Genomic DNA, 15628 nt, shown 5'->3' with positions numbered 1-15628 from the left:
GATGTTGCCATGTATATCAGAGGATTGTGTAGCTGGCAAAGCCGTTGACAGGGATTCTGCACCAGGGCTGTGCTCTGAGAGCACGGACAAGCCCATCAGTGTTACACAGACATTCCGTGGGAACTGAATGGAGGCTAACGGGGGAAGCAGGGGCTGGGGGAGGAGAGGGCCATTCTGGGTATCTCTGATCTGGAGAAGCTCTATCTATCCTCACAAAGGAAGCTAACATGGTGCGTGGTGTGGACACCTGAGGAGCGGTGAGGAAGTCGTTACTATGTATCCAAGAGCAGGCCTAGGACAGAGAGAGGGGAGCGGAGCTCAGACCTAGCTGTCGTTGGGAGGGGAGAAAAGAGGCTGGAGGGAGTAAGCTATGATGTTTTGATTTCAGCGATAAAGATAAGATGGCAGGAGGAAATGGAAAGGAACACAGGGGAGGAGAGAGTGGGCTCCGTGCCCACTGAATCCAGATAGAGCCCTAGCCCAGACCGTGTTCAGGTTTTTCTCCCTTTAGAGTCCTACGCAGCTGAGAGCCTCACCTGACTGTGGGGCTGTATCAGGGAACTTTGAGGGAGGCCGTTCTCCAGGAATGAGGCAGCCATGGGCTGCACAGAATGATCAGTGGAGGAACTGGGGCCCATCATGAAAGCTGTTGACTCGGGATAGAGGGGACTGCAGACAGGGAACACACACCAAACAAACAACAGCAACAGAAAACAACAACAACGAAACTGTTGTGGTGTACACTTGTATTCCCGTTGAGGGCTTTCTGACCTTAGCTGTGTGAAGTTTGGATGCCTAGGAATGGCCCCAACCAGGCTGGACTCCTCAATTCCTAGGCCTGGGCAGTAGTAGCTGGAGCTAGGGCCCATGGATGACAACTGATTCCTGCCCTTACTGTGAACGTGCAAATTAACATGGCAGCAGAGAGGCATGATGAACTGGAACTCCTGTGCCCTTTGAACTCTTCAGACTGTGGTGGTCCACTGTGCTGTCTGCCTGTGGAGTCCCCACTGAACTCCACTCTCTTGACTTTTGATTTTCCCCAAGGACCAGAGGCTTGTCTCTTTCTTCAGCCCCTTATCAAATTTACTACAGGGTTTGAAAGGTGTACTGGGGACCTCTAGCTCTGCAGAAAGTGTGATTAAACACACGGTTGTCATGAGCTCACAACTGTCGTGGCCTGGGCTGCTCAGGTCCCATGCTAAAGATAGGGTCCCGTCACCCTGGTACTCCAAAAGAGAGACCCAATTCTCTTCATGGTTTATATCTGCAGGAGGCCTGGGGAGAAAATCTGCCCAACTGGGCTTCCCCTTTCTAAGCCAGAGGATACAGCTGTGGTAGAGTCCTTGGGCATTGTACTTAGTGACCTGCTCTGTCCAAAATGTCTACGCCATCTCTGTCTTCTGAACCCCGCTGCAAGAAAGCCAGCCACAGAGAGATGAATCTTGGAGATGGTGGAGTGGTGGTGACATTCCCCTGGGGAGGCTGTGGCCTGGGGCAAATTACCTTATAACAGCGGGTTAATTAGATAAGGCCCAAATTACCAGAGCGCAGTTTGCAAGCCCAGCAATTTAACAGTTTCATGTTGTTTCAGAGGTGGGGAGGGCCGATCTCTGGCTCAGCACAGAGAAAATGACTTCTTGCTTCCAGGCAAGCCAAACCCACGAATTAAGCTCTCCACTGCCCATCTGCTAGACCAATGGCAAGCGTATATAAAGGCACCTGTTGGTCCTCACTACAGCCAACACAACCTTCGTGGGATCTGCCTTCCTCCTGCACCTCTACTCCATCTATCTCTACCAACAACATGAGTCGCCAATACAGCTGCAAGTCTGGAGCCGGCAACAGGGGCTTCAGCGGTTGCTCTGCAGTGTTGTCCGGGGGAAGCTCATCCTCCTACAGGGCAGGAGGCAAAGGGCTCAGCGGGGGCTTTGGCAGTCGGAGTCTCTACAGCCTGGGAGGCGCCAGGAGCATCACTTTCAACATGGCTAGTGGCAGCGGGAAGAACGGAGCTTTTGGATTTGGCAGGAACCGGGCCAGTGGCTTTGCCGGAAGTATCTTTGGTAGTGTGGCCCTGGGACCCGTGTGCCCGACTGTGTGCCCGCCTGGCGGTATCCACCAGGTCACAGTCAATGAGAGCCTTCTAGCTCCACTCAACGTGGAGCTGGACCCTGAGATCCAGAAGGTGCGCGCCCAGGAGCGGGAGCAGATCAAGGCACTGAACAACAAGTTTGCCTCTTTCATTGACAAGGTGAGTCTGCTGGGACACAGGGACCTGGAAACAGCTCTTCTCTCATCTGCTCGGAGTAGGCTATCTTTAATCCCTCAAGAGGCATTGAAGTTGGTACACTTACTGTACACGAGGCTGGTACATTCTGTAACCTTAATATCTTGTAAAAGATTCTCTGCTGTCCGGATAGAGAACACTTGCAGAGGTAGTTTCTGCTGGTAGAGGCTTTCAGGGACACTCACGGGGGAACCCTGGGAAAGAGATATGGGCCTTGCTGTGAAGACCTAGGTTGGTACCATTGTTAAGCCTTGTGGTCACACTGGCTGTACACAGTAAAGACCAGGGAAAGAATCAGCCTCAGGCTCCAAAGAGCCTGTCTTCCTCTCAGGCTGATCTTGTTCCCTAGTCACCTGACTGATGGATCAGGTGTGTGGTCACCCAGGCCCTTTAGGCTAAAGGATGTCTCCACTGGGGGTGTTTGTTTAGTGGTCAAGGGCTCTCCTGCAAGATAGGGGTAGAGATACTCTAGAGTCAGACTTGGCAGGCTTTGGGGGAAAATTACTTGTTTCATCTGGGTCCTATGTCCTTCCCTCTAGTGTGGAAATCATGACCCTCCTCTGAGGCTTCTGTCAGTTTAGAAAAGAAATCTCATGCGAAGATCTTGGCACAATGCCTGGCTCAGGCTAAGTCCTCCTCAAACGGTGGCTCAGACCAAGTCCTCCCCAAACTGGGGCTGTTGTTTTTGGGAAAGGGTTCTGGGAAGAAAAAGAACCTCAGATCTGTACAAGACCTCAAGGGATCCGCTCTCAGTCAGGATGTCTGCTGTGGCATCTGAAAGACAGCTTCCCTTAGCTTCTGGGTCAGCAACACCTACAGCCATTTGCAGGACAGGCACAGTGAGAGTTCACCCTCAGACTCTTACCTCCAGGTCTAGGGGCAGAGATGAGAGGGATGTGGTGGCTCTATGACAGTCAAATTTCATAGTCCTGGACCTTGGGGCCATGAAAGCAGACCCCTGCCCCAGCGCTAGTCCTCCTGTGTAGAGGCCCCACCGTCAGCGCAGTCTCAGAGGTGCCAAGGCTGGAGCTGCAGCTTCTTGTCCTATGGGCTACTCACATCTAGACAATCAAAGTCTGAGGATTTGGGTGGGAGGTTCCTGCCTCTTGGGGAGGGGGAAGGGGATCCAGAGCCTGGTCAGCTCTTGAGGAGCTTTGGTCCCAGAAACACTGTGACCTCACAACCTCAGACAGAGAAGAGATGTCCACTCCTATGGTGAACTACTCATGTCTAGTGGCATGCTGGGTACTGTGTTGTCCTAGGTGAGGCTCAGCTCAGGAAGAAGTGCAGATCGGTTAAACCAAGCCAAGTACTGGATGATCTTTAGAAACCAGCAGTTCAGTGCAGTCTCCTCTCAGTATAGAATTCCAGGCAGTATTTCCACATTCTGTGAACACAGCCTTCCATAAATGTGCCTGTGCGCACGAATGCTAAGGAAAGAAGTCAAATTTTAAAAATTGTAACCAGATAGAAGTATATGCTAAGTTCCATGGTCTGGTGAGGATCAGGTTCTGTCTGTCTGTCCATCTGGTTCCATGTGTTGTACTTGCCCCAGAGCATGGTTCTGAGAGCTGCTCAGGAGACAGCATCAGTGAGCAGAGGTCTGGTGTGGGATTCTGAAATTCCCAGAAGCTCTTGGCCTTAACCTCACTGTGCTCTGACATGTCATAGACAGGGGCTGCACCCCATCTTCAGAGTGGGTGGCCTTTCCAGACAGATATATCCAGCCTGGCCCTATTCTACTATTTCTGGCATGTTCCTACCTTAGTCTGGCTTGGCCACAGTGGGCTCTGGTTGATTGGATGTTCTCAGTGAGGGGATGCCTGTCTATGCTTAGTTCTGAGCTCTACCCTTGAAGAAATTTCTAGACCCTGGAAAGAAGCAAACATTCTTATGCCTCAGTTTCTTCTCCACTGATCATGTCTCACGATGTGCCCACCTCTTACAGCTGTAGAGGGGTAATGGGAAAGATGCATCCAGAGCACTGACCACAACGGCTTTGCATGTCAACTATGATGAATTCTGTGGGGCTCAACATCTGCTGGATTTGGGTTCCAGGTGCGCTTCCTGGAGCAGCAGAACCAGGTGCTGGAGACCAAGTGGGAGCTTCTGCAGCAGCTGGACTTGAACAACTGCAAGAACAACCTGGAGCCCATCCTCGAGGGCTACATCAGCAACATGCGGAAGCAGCTGGAGACACTGTCTGGGGACAGAGTGAGGCTGGACTCTGAGCTGAGGAACGTGCGTGACGTGGTGGAGGACTACAAGAAGAAGTGAGTGAGGAGGGAACCTGACGCAGGACAGCGTGCCCTGTCCATTTGAAGGGCTTAAACATTTGGTTTCAAAGTTTCGGAGGTGATGAGTTTGTATGTTCTAGGTCATACCAAGTAGAGTCACCACATCAGAAACCCAGAACGTTGTCTTAGTCAGGGTTTTGGTGTGTTGTGGTGAAACGCCATGACCAAAAAGCAAGTTGGGGAGAAAAGGGTGTATTCAACTTATACTTTCATGGCCCTGTTCATCACTGAAGGAAGCAGGACTGGAACTCAAGCAGGGCTGGAACCTGGAGGCAGGAGCTGATGCAGAGGCCAGAGAGGGGTGCTGCTTACTGGCTTGCTTCTCCTGGCTTGCTCAGCCTGATTCTTATAGAACTGAGGACTACCAGACCAGGGAGCACACCACCCACCATGGCTGGGCCCTCCACCATTGATCACTAATTGAGAAAATGCCCTACAGCTGGATCTCATGGAGGCATTTCCTCAACTGTCATCTCTGATGACATTAGCTTGTGTCAACCAACCATTACACATGAGCTTCCTGACCCATAGCCTCCAGACTGACACCAGGGACAAACTTCCAGGTAGCTGGGCAGTGTCAGAGCTCTGGTTTGAGGTCAACCATGAGCAAACTTTTCACATTCTCAGAGCTTTTATGTTGAGAAGTGGCATGAGAATTCTTGATAACCTGGAGCACTGCTCACATTTGGTGTGAGGCAGCTTGCTTCCTGCATCCTCCGAGGTTTCCCAAAGGCCATCTGCTCCACGTGCTTCCTCATTTTCCAAGATGGATCTTCTTCCAAACTTTGCCATCATCCTCTCCTCCAGGAAGCCTTCTTTGCTTGGCTATCCCTTCAATTCTCTATGCCCCATAGCCTGGCATTTTTCTATGTGTTCAAGGTCTCCCCTGGGTGAAGGATGTAAGCTATGATCCCCGCCCTTCCCACAGGTATGAGGAGGAGATCAACCGGCGGACAGCTGCAGAGAATGAGTTTGTGCTGCTGAAGAAGGTGAGTGGAAGGTATCTGGCCAGAGAGGCTACCATAGCTTTACCATCAGTTTCTAAGTGAGATGGTGCAGAAATAACAAGGGGACCACAGTGTCCAGGAGAAGGAATGACAGGCAGGTTGACAGGGAAGAACCAGCATAAGGGGCTCCCTGCACCCATGGGACTTGGCTCAGATGTTCTTTCACTGCAATACCCTTTCTGAGGGTCAACCATATTCCTAATCATGGAAGAGGTTCTCATGATGGGAAGTTGGGTCTGTGCCTTCAGCTGTCCCCACTGCCTTCCTCATGAGCCACCTGGGAGAAGATAATGTCTCCAGCCAGGCAGCTGGGGTGATCTGGGTGTCACCTAACTGAGGTGACTGTGGATTGCTGGGTTTTCTTTCAGGATGTGGATGCAGCTTATGCCAACAAGGTGGAACTGCAGGCCAAGGTGGACACCATGGACCAGGACATCAAATTCTTCAAGTGTCTGTTCGAAGCCGTAAGTCTCTTGGCACCCTATTCTCTCTCTCTCTCTCTCTCTCTCTCTCTCTCTCTCTCTCTCTCTCTCTCTCTCTCTCTGGTTTTTCGAGACAGGGTTTTTCTGTGTAGCCCTGGCTGTCCTGGAACTCACTCTGTAGACCAGGCTGGCCTCTAACTCAGAAATCTGCCTGCCTCTGCAGTGCTGGGATTAAAGTGCTGGGATTAAAGGCGCGTGCCACCACTGCCCGGCTTGGCACCCTATTCTCATGGTGTTTGCACCCTATTCTTCAGAGTAGCCAGTGGCTAAAAATCTAGTTTAGGGCCTGTGAGAGTCACAGAGCTATCAAGGAGGCCTCTCAGTTGGCCAAGCACCTTTGCATGTTATTGCCGAGAGCCCCTCTCTATCCTGAGGCTTCATTTCAAGGCAGCAGAATCTGCCTAGGGCCCAACAAGGTATTTTCTTTACACACAAAGCTCACAGTCCTGTGTTTCAGGCTCTATGTGATATCGCTAGAATTTGACAGTGGTCAAGCTAATACAGTCCTCTGCTCATGGTGCCTGTAGGAGATGGCTCAGATCCAGTCCCACATCAGCGACATGTCTGTCATCTTGTCCATGGACAACAATAGGAACCTGGATCTGGACAGCATCATCGATGAGGTTCGTGCCCAGTATGAGGACATCGCCCTGAAGAGCAAGGCTGAAGCCGAAGCCCTGTACCAGACCAAGGTGAGAAGCTGAGACTGGGCTGGGGGTGTCAGGAGGGGGGTGTCAGGTGGGAGATGTCAGGTGGAGTGACTCTATTATATGAGGGATAAACCTGATATGTCCAATAAGAGTCAATGCTAAAGTCAGAGTCCCCTGTGCCCTGCTGCCATGACCCTTCAGGGATGCAGAGACCTCACAGAAGCCATGCTATCACACTACTTACCCATCTCTGTGCTTTGGGCTTTCCAGTTCCAGGAGCTGCAGCTGGCAGCCGGCCGCCATGGAGATGACCTCAAAAACACCAAAAATGAAATCACCGAGCTGACCCGGTTCATCCAGAGACTCCGCTCAGAGATTGAGAATGCAAAGAAACAGGTGAGGAGCTCTGGCCCGTGGCCAGGGGCAGTGAGCCTGGCGGAGTGCATGTGAGTTCCTTGAGGGCCTTAGCTTCCCAGAGGTCTCCAGCAACAAGAGAAGATACCAGTGAGGTCACTGCCTCAGCATGTGGACATCTCTGGGCTACTTCCTTCTTCTCTTCTCACTCTAAGCTCCTCTCCTTGAATATTCTCTTCTCCCTCAGGAAGTCTTCCCTGGCTTATGGGCTGGGCTGTACCTCCTCCCCCAGCTGTGCTCCCCCAGGCTGTGCTCCCCCAGGCTGTGCTCCCTGATCTATTCACAGCTTTTGGCAGTTCCTCCTGACAGCTGCCTGTCCCCCACACTCTTTAGACTGAAAGGAGTCAGGGCACGGGCTGCTTCATACTCCCCCCTCAGCTTCTTGAGCTTTGCCTACACATAGCATTAGCTAAATAAATAAATAAATAAATAAATAAATATTATTGATGCAGCCGAAAAGGGAAGTGGACTTGGGGAGTCCCCAGTGATGTACAGATGCAGCGGTAAGCCCCATGTTAGCAGTGGGGACAGAAAATGCAGATAGAATGAGAGGACAGCCGTGCCCACCATCCTACTACATCTAAGTCCAACAAAGACCCCCTAGGAGCAACCTTCTCTCTGTACCAGATGAGGGGAGGCATGGTGAGGGTGTGAGATCTGTAGCTTCTAGACCCCTATCCCACATTCTTCCTACGGGCTTTAGCACAGCAGCTCTGGGACCATGTGTGCAAGTCACCCCTCCTTACTTCACGGGAGGTCATAAGGAGCAAATGAGGTGAGGCGTGGGATGCATGTGCCGAGCGAGCGAAGTGCTGGGTGCACACTGAGCACCTGGCAAATAACTTATTCTGGAGACTCTCCTTCTGGTGACCCTCACCTGTAGGCTGGTTGCATCTAATAGCTACATTCTAGCACATTGTCTTGCAATATTGCTCTGCTCCTCTGGGGCCCTAAGCAACTCAGATAGCCACTTATTCACTGTGAATGATTGCTTGGTGATCAGTGTCTGGCACTGAGGTGGTTGTGGTCTCTAGAAGGCAGGGAGCATGCTTTCTCCTCACCACAGATGTCTGGGAATAGGTGCATAGCTGAGATCCAGCAGGGCTTGCCAGCCCCTTCCAGCCAGGGCAGAAGCCAGGCGTGCATCCAATGAAGTTGGCGTTTGCTACTGTATTTTACTGAATGTGAGGGGTTTGGCAGCAGACAATGCCCATGCCTGCTTCTGTTTTCTAACTTCTTTGATTGTAGGCTTCTAACCTGGAGACGGCCATCGCTGATGCTGAACAGCGAGGAGACAGTGCTCTCAAGGATGCCCGGGCCAAGCTGGATGAGCTGGAAGGTGCCCTGCACCAAGCCAAGGAGGAGCTGGCCAGGATGCTGCGTGAATACCAGGAGCTCATGAGCCTAAAGTTGGCCCTGGACATGGAGATCGCCACCTACCGCAAACTGCTGGAGAGCGAGGAATGCAGGTGTGCAGAGTGTGTTTGGGCAATTAGGAGTATCAGCTGGGCTGGAGATGCAGGTCAGCCGGTAGAGCGCCTGCCAAGCATGTGTGAAGCCTGAGTTTAATCATCAGAGCTGTGTACAACTGGACATGGTGATGCTTTCCCTATGTCTCAGCTTTTGTGAGGTGGTCATGGGGGCATAAGAGGTTTGGGGTCACCCCTGACTACATAGTGAGTTTGAGGTTACATAAAACTATCTCAAAAAAGTAGCAGGCATATTCATGAAGGCTGAATGCTCACCCCATCCTGGGTGCTGTGCTGCAGTGGGCTATACTAAAGCTGTATCAGCACATTCAGCCATTACAACCTGCCAGAGTATCTGGGAGCCTCCTACTTCTCTTGTCTTCTGAACCCCATTTCTCTATTAGGCTTCCGTGTCCCCACTCCTTACCATCACAGGTACACTGTAGGTGTGCTAGGCTAGCCAGCCACTCCAGCTTCCCAGTGTACTAGGTATGAGAAGGCTCACCGTGGTGGGAGTGGACAGTACAGTCCTCATGTATGCACCTCTTAACATCTATAATTCGATCCAGTGTGTTGCCTGCTTACTCCCCAGTGTGGAGGGGTGGCCTCCATAGCTCCTCAGGCTGTGCCTGAGCTAAAGCAGTCCTGGAGTGTCTACAGGTACCCATTGGGTCCAGAAGGCACATCTCAGTCTGAAGGGGAAAGTGGCTTAGAAGATACTGTAGGAAGCTCTTTCTGATTTTACTTTTCTCCCTAAACAGGATGTCTGGAGAATATTCTTCCCCTGTCAGCATCTGTAAGTACCAGTGGGCCTGGATCTGAGTCAGAGGCACTGGATACTGGAAAGGGCCTTAGTCACACCCTGTGGGTGTAGATGAGGGGTCTAAGAAATAAAAAGGAAAAGGACGAGGTCAGAAAGCCAGAGGGCAGGGACAGAGCAGCTCTCCCAACTTCCTGTTACCCCCAAGGCCCTTTATCTTTATCATTCTGCCTCCCAGAGGATGGAAGTAAGAGATAGCCTCTGCCACAGGAGAGGGGGAAATGAAAGGGGGAATCCTAATAAAATGTCTGGGGGTCTGTGTCAGGCTTTCGAGGCTGAGTTTGCAAGTTACAGTCAGATCTGGAGTGGGAATTTAGGCAGGGATGAAAGAACTCCAGAAGGGGTGTTTCAAGCCAACAGGATTCATTCTGTTCTCTTGGATTGCCATCTGTGGGGAGCCAGCAGGAGAAAGAGGTTAGAGGCAGGAGATTTAGCAGAGCCACTAATAGGAGGGGCAGTGGTCAGTGCGTGAGTTGCCTGGTGGAGAGATGATCTTGAGTATCAACAGGGCAAGACTCAGTCACAGTGGGTTTAAATTGAGTAAGCCAAGGGCATGGGGAAGGTGTCTCTGGGATATTCTCCTCAGGATGAAGACACGACTATGATCAGGTTCTCATGGAGCCCTGCCTATTTTGGGGATAGGAGACCCCCTTCCCTAGCTCTGCCTGAGTGGGTCTGAGTCCACCGCCCCCCCCACTCTCTCTCTGCAGCCATTATCAGCAGCACCAGTGGCAGTGGAGGCTACGGCTTCCGGCCCAGCACAGTCAGCGGTGGCTACGTGGCCAATAGCACTAGCTGCATCTCTGGAGTGTGCAGTGTCCGTGGTGGGGAGAACAGGAGCAGAGGAAGTGCCAGTGACTACAAGGATACCCTAACAAAGGGCTCCAGTCTGAGCACCCCCTCCAAGAAAGGTGGCCGGTGAGAGGGCTTCCTGTGTCCTCGATTCCTCAGCATCTGTGCCCTAGCCTGTTGTCCCCCTTTCTACTCCCTTGTACCACTCCTGGGCCCCTGGATGTGTCCTCAGTCAACCTCCTTCTCCCTCCAAGTGTTCTGAGCCTGGGTAGCTCTGGGCTACCATGTGGTGTACTTCTGGTAGACACCAGGGGTTTCTCAGCTTCAGCTCAGGTCCAGCCTGTCCCTTCCACCAGCCTTTGCCTCTGTCTTCACCGTACTACCAGGCTTCTTGGGTCTTCACCTGGGCTTCCTTATCTGCTGAGCTTTGTCTCAGCTCCTAGACAGGAGCTAGCTGTACCCAAGAAGACTGACAGAAAACCAACTCAGAGAGGCCAGCCCACCCCACCCCAGCACAGTCTCATTTTGAGCGGGGCCACTCAGAGTAAAGGAACTCTGTCTTCACTTTCTTGTACCCAGAACCAGAGAAAAGGGGACAGCCTTGGTTACTCTTGTATTCTTTAACCCTCCCTGTTGCATTCTCAATAAACAGCATAATCTGATGGCTTAGTCTCTGAGTCTTCCGTCAAATGATCATGTGAATATGCATATGTACAGCACAAATACAGTGAAGTGCAAGCCCCTCCCCCTGACTGTGTGCTGCTACTGTGGGCAAGCTCCCCTTCCCCCCACTGTGTGCTGCCACTGTGGGCAAGCCCCCCTCACCCACTGTGTGCTGCCACTGTGAGTAGAGTGAGTAACAATGTAGACCCCAAATAACAAAGTATCAGCATACTTGGCAGAAGGAGGGGCCTCACTGAGGCTGCAGGTGGGAAATGCAGAGAACAGGCTGGACAGAGGAGTCGGTGGCAGAGACAGAAAGGGTGTCAACAGGTCTCTGAACTGTGTCTTGGTAGGAACCCTGACCCCTTTCTGGGGTCTTTCATGGCAGGCAGGCTGGTATCTGCAGCTGCCCTGCTCTTCACTATACTAAGCTTCCTGGGAGAGTAGAGCTGGTGAGACTCCCACATCTTGGGTCACCACTGTGGCCAATAGAGCAATTTCTGGAAGCTGAGGCTGGAGTGGAGTCATGGCAGTGAGGTTGGGTGGTTGGCACCTACTAGGATTAGCTCTTGTCGGCTGATGAGACTAATATCATGATGGTCAGTCCTTCCTTGTGTAGAGAAGGAGAACATGAAGGAGACAGATTCCCCAGGCCAACTGTCGGCCTAGATAGAGAAGGGACAGAGGTAGAGGAGGAGCCAGGTGTTTGTGGGCCAGAGACCCATGAAGTAAGTGAGAGTAACATCTGTTTGCAAGATAACCATACTAATGGTGCTGTTTGAGACCAGGGGTTGGTTATACAGAAGATTAAGGATGTGAGGCTGGGATGCAGGAGGGGGTGGCAGATGGGAGGGGAGGGTTCAGAGAAAGGGCTGAATGGGTTGGGCAGCTGGTGCAATGTTCAGAGTAGTGACTATGGCTTGGGGCAAGGTTGCTGAGCTATGTAGCCCCGCTGCCATATAGGAGGCAGCCTTCAAGCCAGTTTCCTTGACTGGCAAGGCGATTGGTGTGTGTGTGTGTGTGTGTGTGTGTGTGTGTGTGTGTGTGTGTGCCTGTGTGTGTTTCACACACCCTGCCATTCATTTCCTCAGAAGAGGTCCTTTACATGCCTGCTGTTTTTGTTACCCCACTGCCTTTACAACATTAAGGAACAAAATGAGACAGTAAAAGATGTTTCCAGTCAAGAGCCTCGAACACGTCTCAGACTCAGGGTGGGGAAAACGTTTCTGGGCATGGCTGACTTACCACTTGGATCTGGGGAAGGAGTAAAGAATCCCCTCCCCCCCATTGTCCCTTTATGTCCCAGGGCTCATGGGAGCTTTCGAGGTGAGCAGATTTATCCTGAACTCTGAGTCTGTTCTTTAGAGCCCTAGATACTAAGCAGGAAACAGCTAGGAGCCCCACATGAGCCTCATGGCAAATCCCAGCACGGGAGTGCGTGGCTGGATGACAGCCCAGATGGAACTTGGTGAGCAATTTGGGGCAAAGGAATAGTGACAGTGTGTATCCAGCAGCTTCAGGCTCAGTTGTCAGTGTTGTCAACCTGTGGGTTACCACCCCTTGGGGGTTGCATATTAGAGATTTACATTATAATTCATAAAAGTAGCAAAATTACAGTTACGAAATAGCAACAAAACAACTACATGGTTGGTGGTCTCCATAGAATAAGCCCTTTTAAAAGAAACATGAAGAACTATGTTAAATGGTCACAGCATTAGGAAGGTTGAGAATCACTAAGAGACTTTAAAAATTAGAGAAGTTTGAGGAATACACCTGAGGTTGACCTCTGGTTTCCACATATACACATGCTCACACACACATACATATACACATATACCACACATACATATACACATACTATACACACACATACACACACATATACATACATACATACATACATACATCATACATAAACCACACATACCACACATACTACACATATACACATACACACATACACACACATACATACACACATACACCACAATACTACACACACATATATACACACATATACATACATACATACATAAATACACCATACATACACACACATACATACATACATACATACACCATATACACACCACACATACACACACATACATACATACATATATACACCATACATACACCATACATACACACACACACATATACACCACACATACTACACACACATATGCCTCACACACACCACACCTCATGTACTACACGTATGCACACACATACACCACACATACTACATACACACAAACTCACCACACATACCACACACACACAGATACACACACACACAGATACACACACACATACCACACACACAGATACCACGCACACATACATACATATACACACCACACATATTACACATACACAGACACCATACATACCACATACACACATATACCACACACACACACCAGGAACAGATAATCAAAGGACTGGGGGGGCTGGAACAGGAGGATCAAGAGTTTAAGGTCAGTCTGAGCTACACAGTATGAAAAAAAGAAAAGAAAAAAGAAGGAAGGAAGGAAGACAAAAAAGAGAGGGAAAAACAAAAGAAAAAGAAAATTGGACAGGGAATGGGGGTCACCCTTGACTTTCTGAACAGATGTCTATGGAGCCTGCCTGCCTGGCTGTGGGTTACTAGCTGTGGGTATTGGCCTGACTGGCTGTGGTATTGGTACCTGAAGTGCAGCGTTTATTACAAAGTCTTATCCTCAAGGCCAACAGTGACCGCCCATGATGCTTGGTTCGTGTCTCTTGCTTCAGAGACACTAATCTTCTCTTCATCCCACCTTGTTGGTCCTCTCCATTCTCCCTTCCAGCCACTGTCTTCTCTTTTGTGTTCAGTGCATGTTCATGGCATACCCTGTACTCTCATTACAGCTTTGGGCTGACTTCCCTGCCCATAGGACTCTGACTCCAAGCTGTCACCGTGAGTCCTGACAGAAGCCATCCTGGAGGTACCCAACTGGAGGGCACCCCAGGGTTGGCTGAGCCAGGCACAGCAGCCCAGCTCAGGCTGGATCACAATGGCTAGGACCTATACAAGTCATCTCTGAAAGGGAAAGAGAAAGGGACAGGTCCCCACACTACATGCCTGCCTTGGCCACTGTCATCTTCTTCCATCTGTGAAGCTTCTTTTCCACAGCCCCTCCCTGTGGGCCAGGCCAGAGTGCCAGCCTGGGATAGAGGCTGATGCTTAAACTCCCTTTGGCCACTCTCCATAGGCTGAACAGCACCTGTGTCACCTTCCAGGTGGGTGTTCTTTGCCCTGAGACATAATGTCCGAAGGCTAGGAAGGCAGTGAAGACACAAGAGCTCTGTCTCTTCGCAGCCCACACTCTTTCCAGACACCACCCTGCCTCCAAGGATGGGAGCCAGTGCTCTGCCCACCCAGCTGCTGCACCCTCCCAGACCTTCACAATGTCCCGTAGGCTTTCCTGTACATCCTGAATAGGAACTTCTGGTGTTTTCCATCAGTGGAATCCTAATGGCTCTGGGTACCAGTCACGGAGCTGGGTCCCCCTCTCCCTGGGTTTTCCTATTGAAGGCTGCCATAGGCTGGACACATTGCCACTCCAGGTCACCCTCCCCTACCCCTGCCACAGTGGTAAGATTGTTAGAACAAGATCTGATCTCAATTCTTCTGATCCCTTGGTCAGGGGCAGCCAGAGCAGCAGAGGCAACACTGGCCTAAGCAAAGCTGATGGATAAAGGGATGAGGAGAGACGTGGGCAGAGTATGGGAGGGGGTCTGGGAAGTCAGGCTGGTGTGTGTGTGTGTGTGTGTGTGTGTGTGTACATGCATGTGTGTGTGTAGCTGTGAGTGTGTATGTGTGTGTAAATGTGTGTGTTTAGGTGCATGTGTATGTGAAGCTGTGAGTATGTAGGTGTGTGTAAGTGTGCATGTTTAGGTGTGTGTGTGCAAGTATGTGTACAGGTGTGTGCAGGTGTTTATGTAGATGTGCTTGTGTGTGTAGCTGTGTATGTATAGATATGTGTGTAGGTGTGTGTTTAGGTGTGTATGTAAGTGTGTGGGTTTAGGTATGTGTATACAAGTGTGTGTGTGTAAAGGTGTGTGTGTATGCATGTGTTTAGGTGTGTGGTGACTTGGAGGAGCAGGGATGGTGGTTTGCCATGACTTCTCAGTGGAGAAGCATGGAAACCAAGAAAGATCCAGGAAGCAAGAGTTTGCCTCATGTGAATGGACCCTTGAGACTCCAGTGCAGAGGCCAGTCCTTCCCACCAGTGTCCAGCTACCATCTCTGTGACTATCCCTTCATGAAGGACAGGTCCTCTCCCTTTGAGGCCCAGAATTTTTATGTCTCAGATGCTTGCTTTTGTTCTGCCTTGTGTCTGACTTCCGCTCTCTGGCTCTTCAGGACTAAAAGAGTATCTATGCTTATTTGCCATATTCACTGAAGCCTGGCTCTCCTCAAGAGCTTTCAGCTCTGGGCCGTCTTCAGGTCAAGCATCTCAGGTTCTGTGACCTGAGCACAGTGAACCAGTCCCCTGGGATCCGTCTTTCAGCCATTCAGCATCACCTTCCTCCAACCCAAAAAAGCTCAAGGGGACATGACTTCTTCAAGGCTGGATTCCTGCCTGAGCTGTTTCTGGCTCTCCACTCTTGTCTAGAGTACAATCACAGCCCATGGCTGGACCAGTGGACAGTGAGAGAGGCTGTCATAGACCCACTGAAGCGTGGAACATGAAACAGACGCCGTGAGAACAATGAT

General features: G+C 50.8%; 1 protein-coding gene across 1 annotated transcript; it reads left to right on the top strand.

Annotated features, from left to right (window-relative positions):
- Positions 1-1761: 1761 nt before the first annotated feature.
- Positions 1762-10862, top strand: Krt71 (keratin 71). Its single transcript, XM_034516518.2, has 9 exons — positions 1762-2251; positions 4346-4560; positions 5513-5573; positions 5960-6055; positions 6601-6765; positions 6994-7119; positions 8386-8606; positions 9368-9402; positions 10137-10862. Exons 1-9 carry the CDS (start codon positions 1808-1810, stop codon positions 10346-10348), a joined length of 1575 nt encoding a protein of 524 aa, XP_034372409.1. The 5' UTR covers positions 1762-1807; the 3' UTR covers positions 10349-10862.
- Positions 10863-15628: the final 4766 nt, after the last annotated feature.

This window comes from Arvicanthis niloticus, chromosome 13, assembly GCF_011762505.2.
Source record: "Arvicanthis niloticus isolate mArvNil1 chromosome 13, mArvNil1.pat.X, whole genome shotgun sequence".
NCBI classification, from domain to species: domain Eukaryota; kingdom Metazoa; phylum Chordata; class Mammalia; order Rodentia; family Muridae; genus Arvicanthis; species Arvicanthis niloticus.
This window is presented reverse-complemented; position numbering and strand designations above follow the sequence as displayed.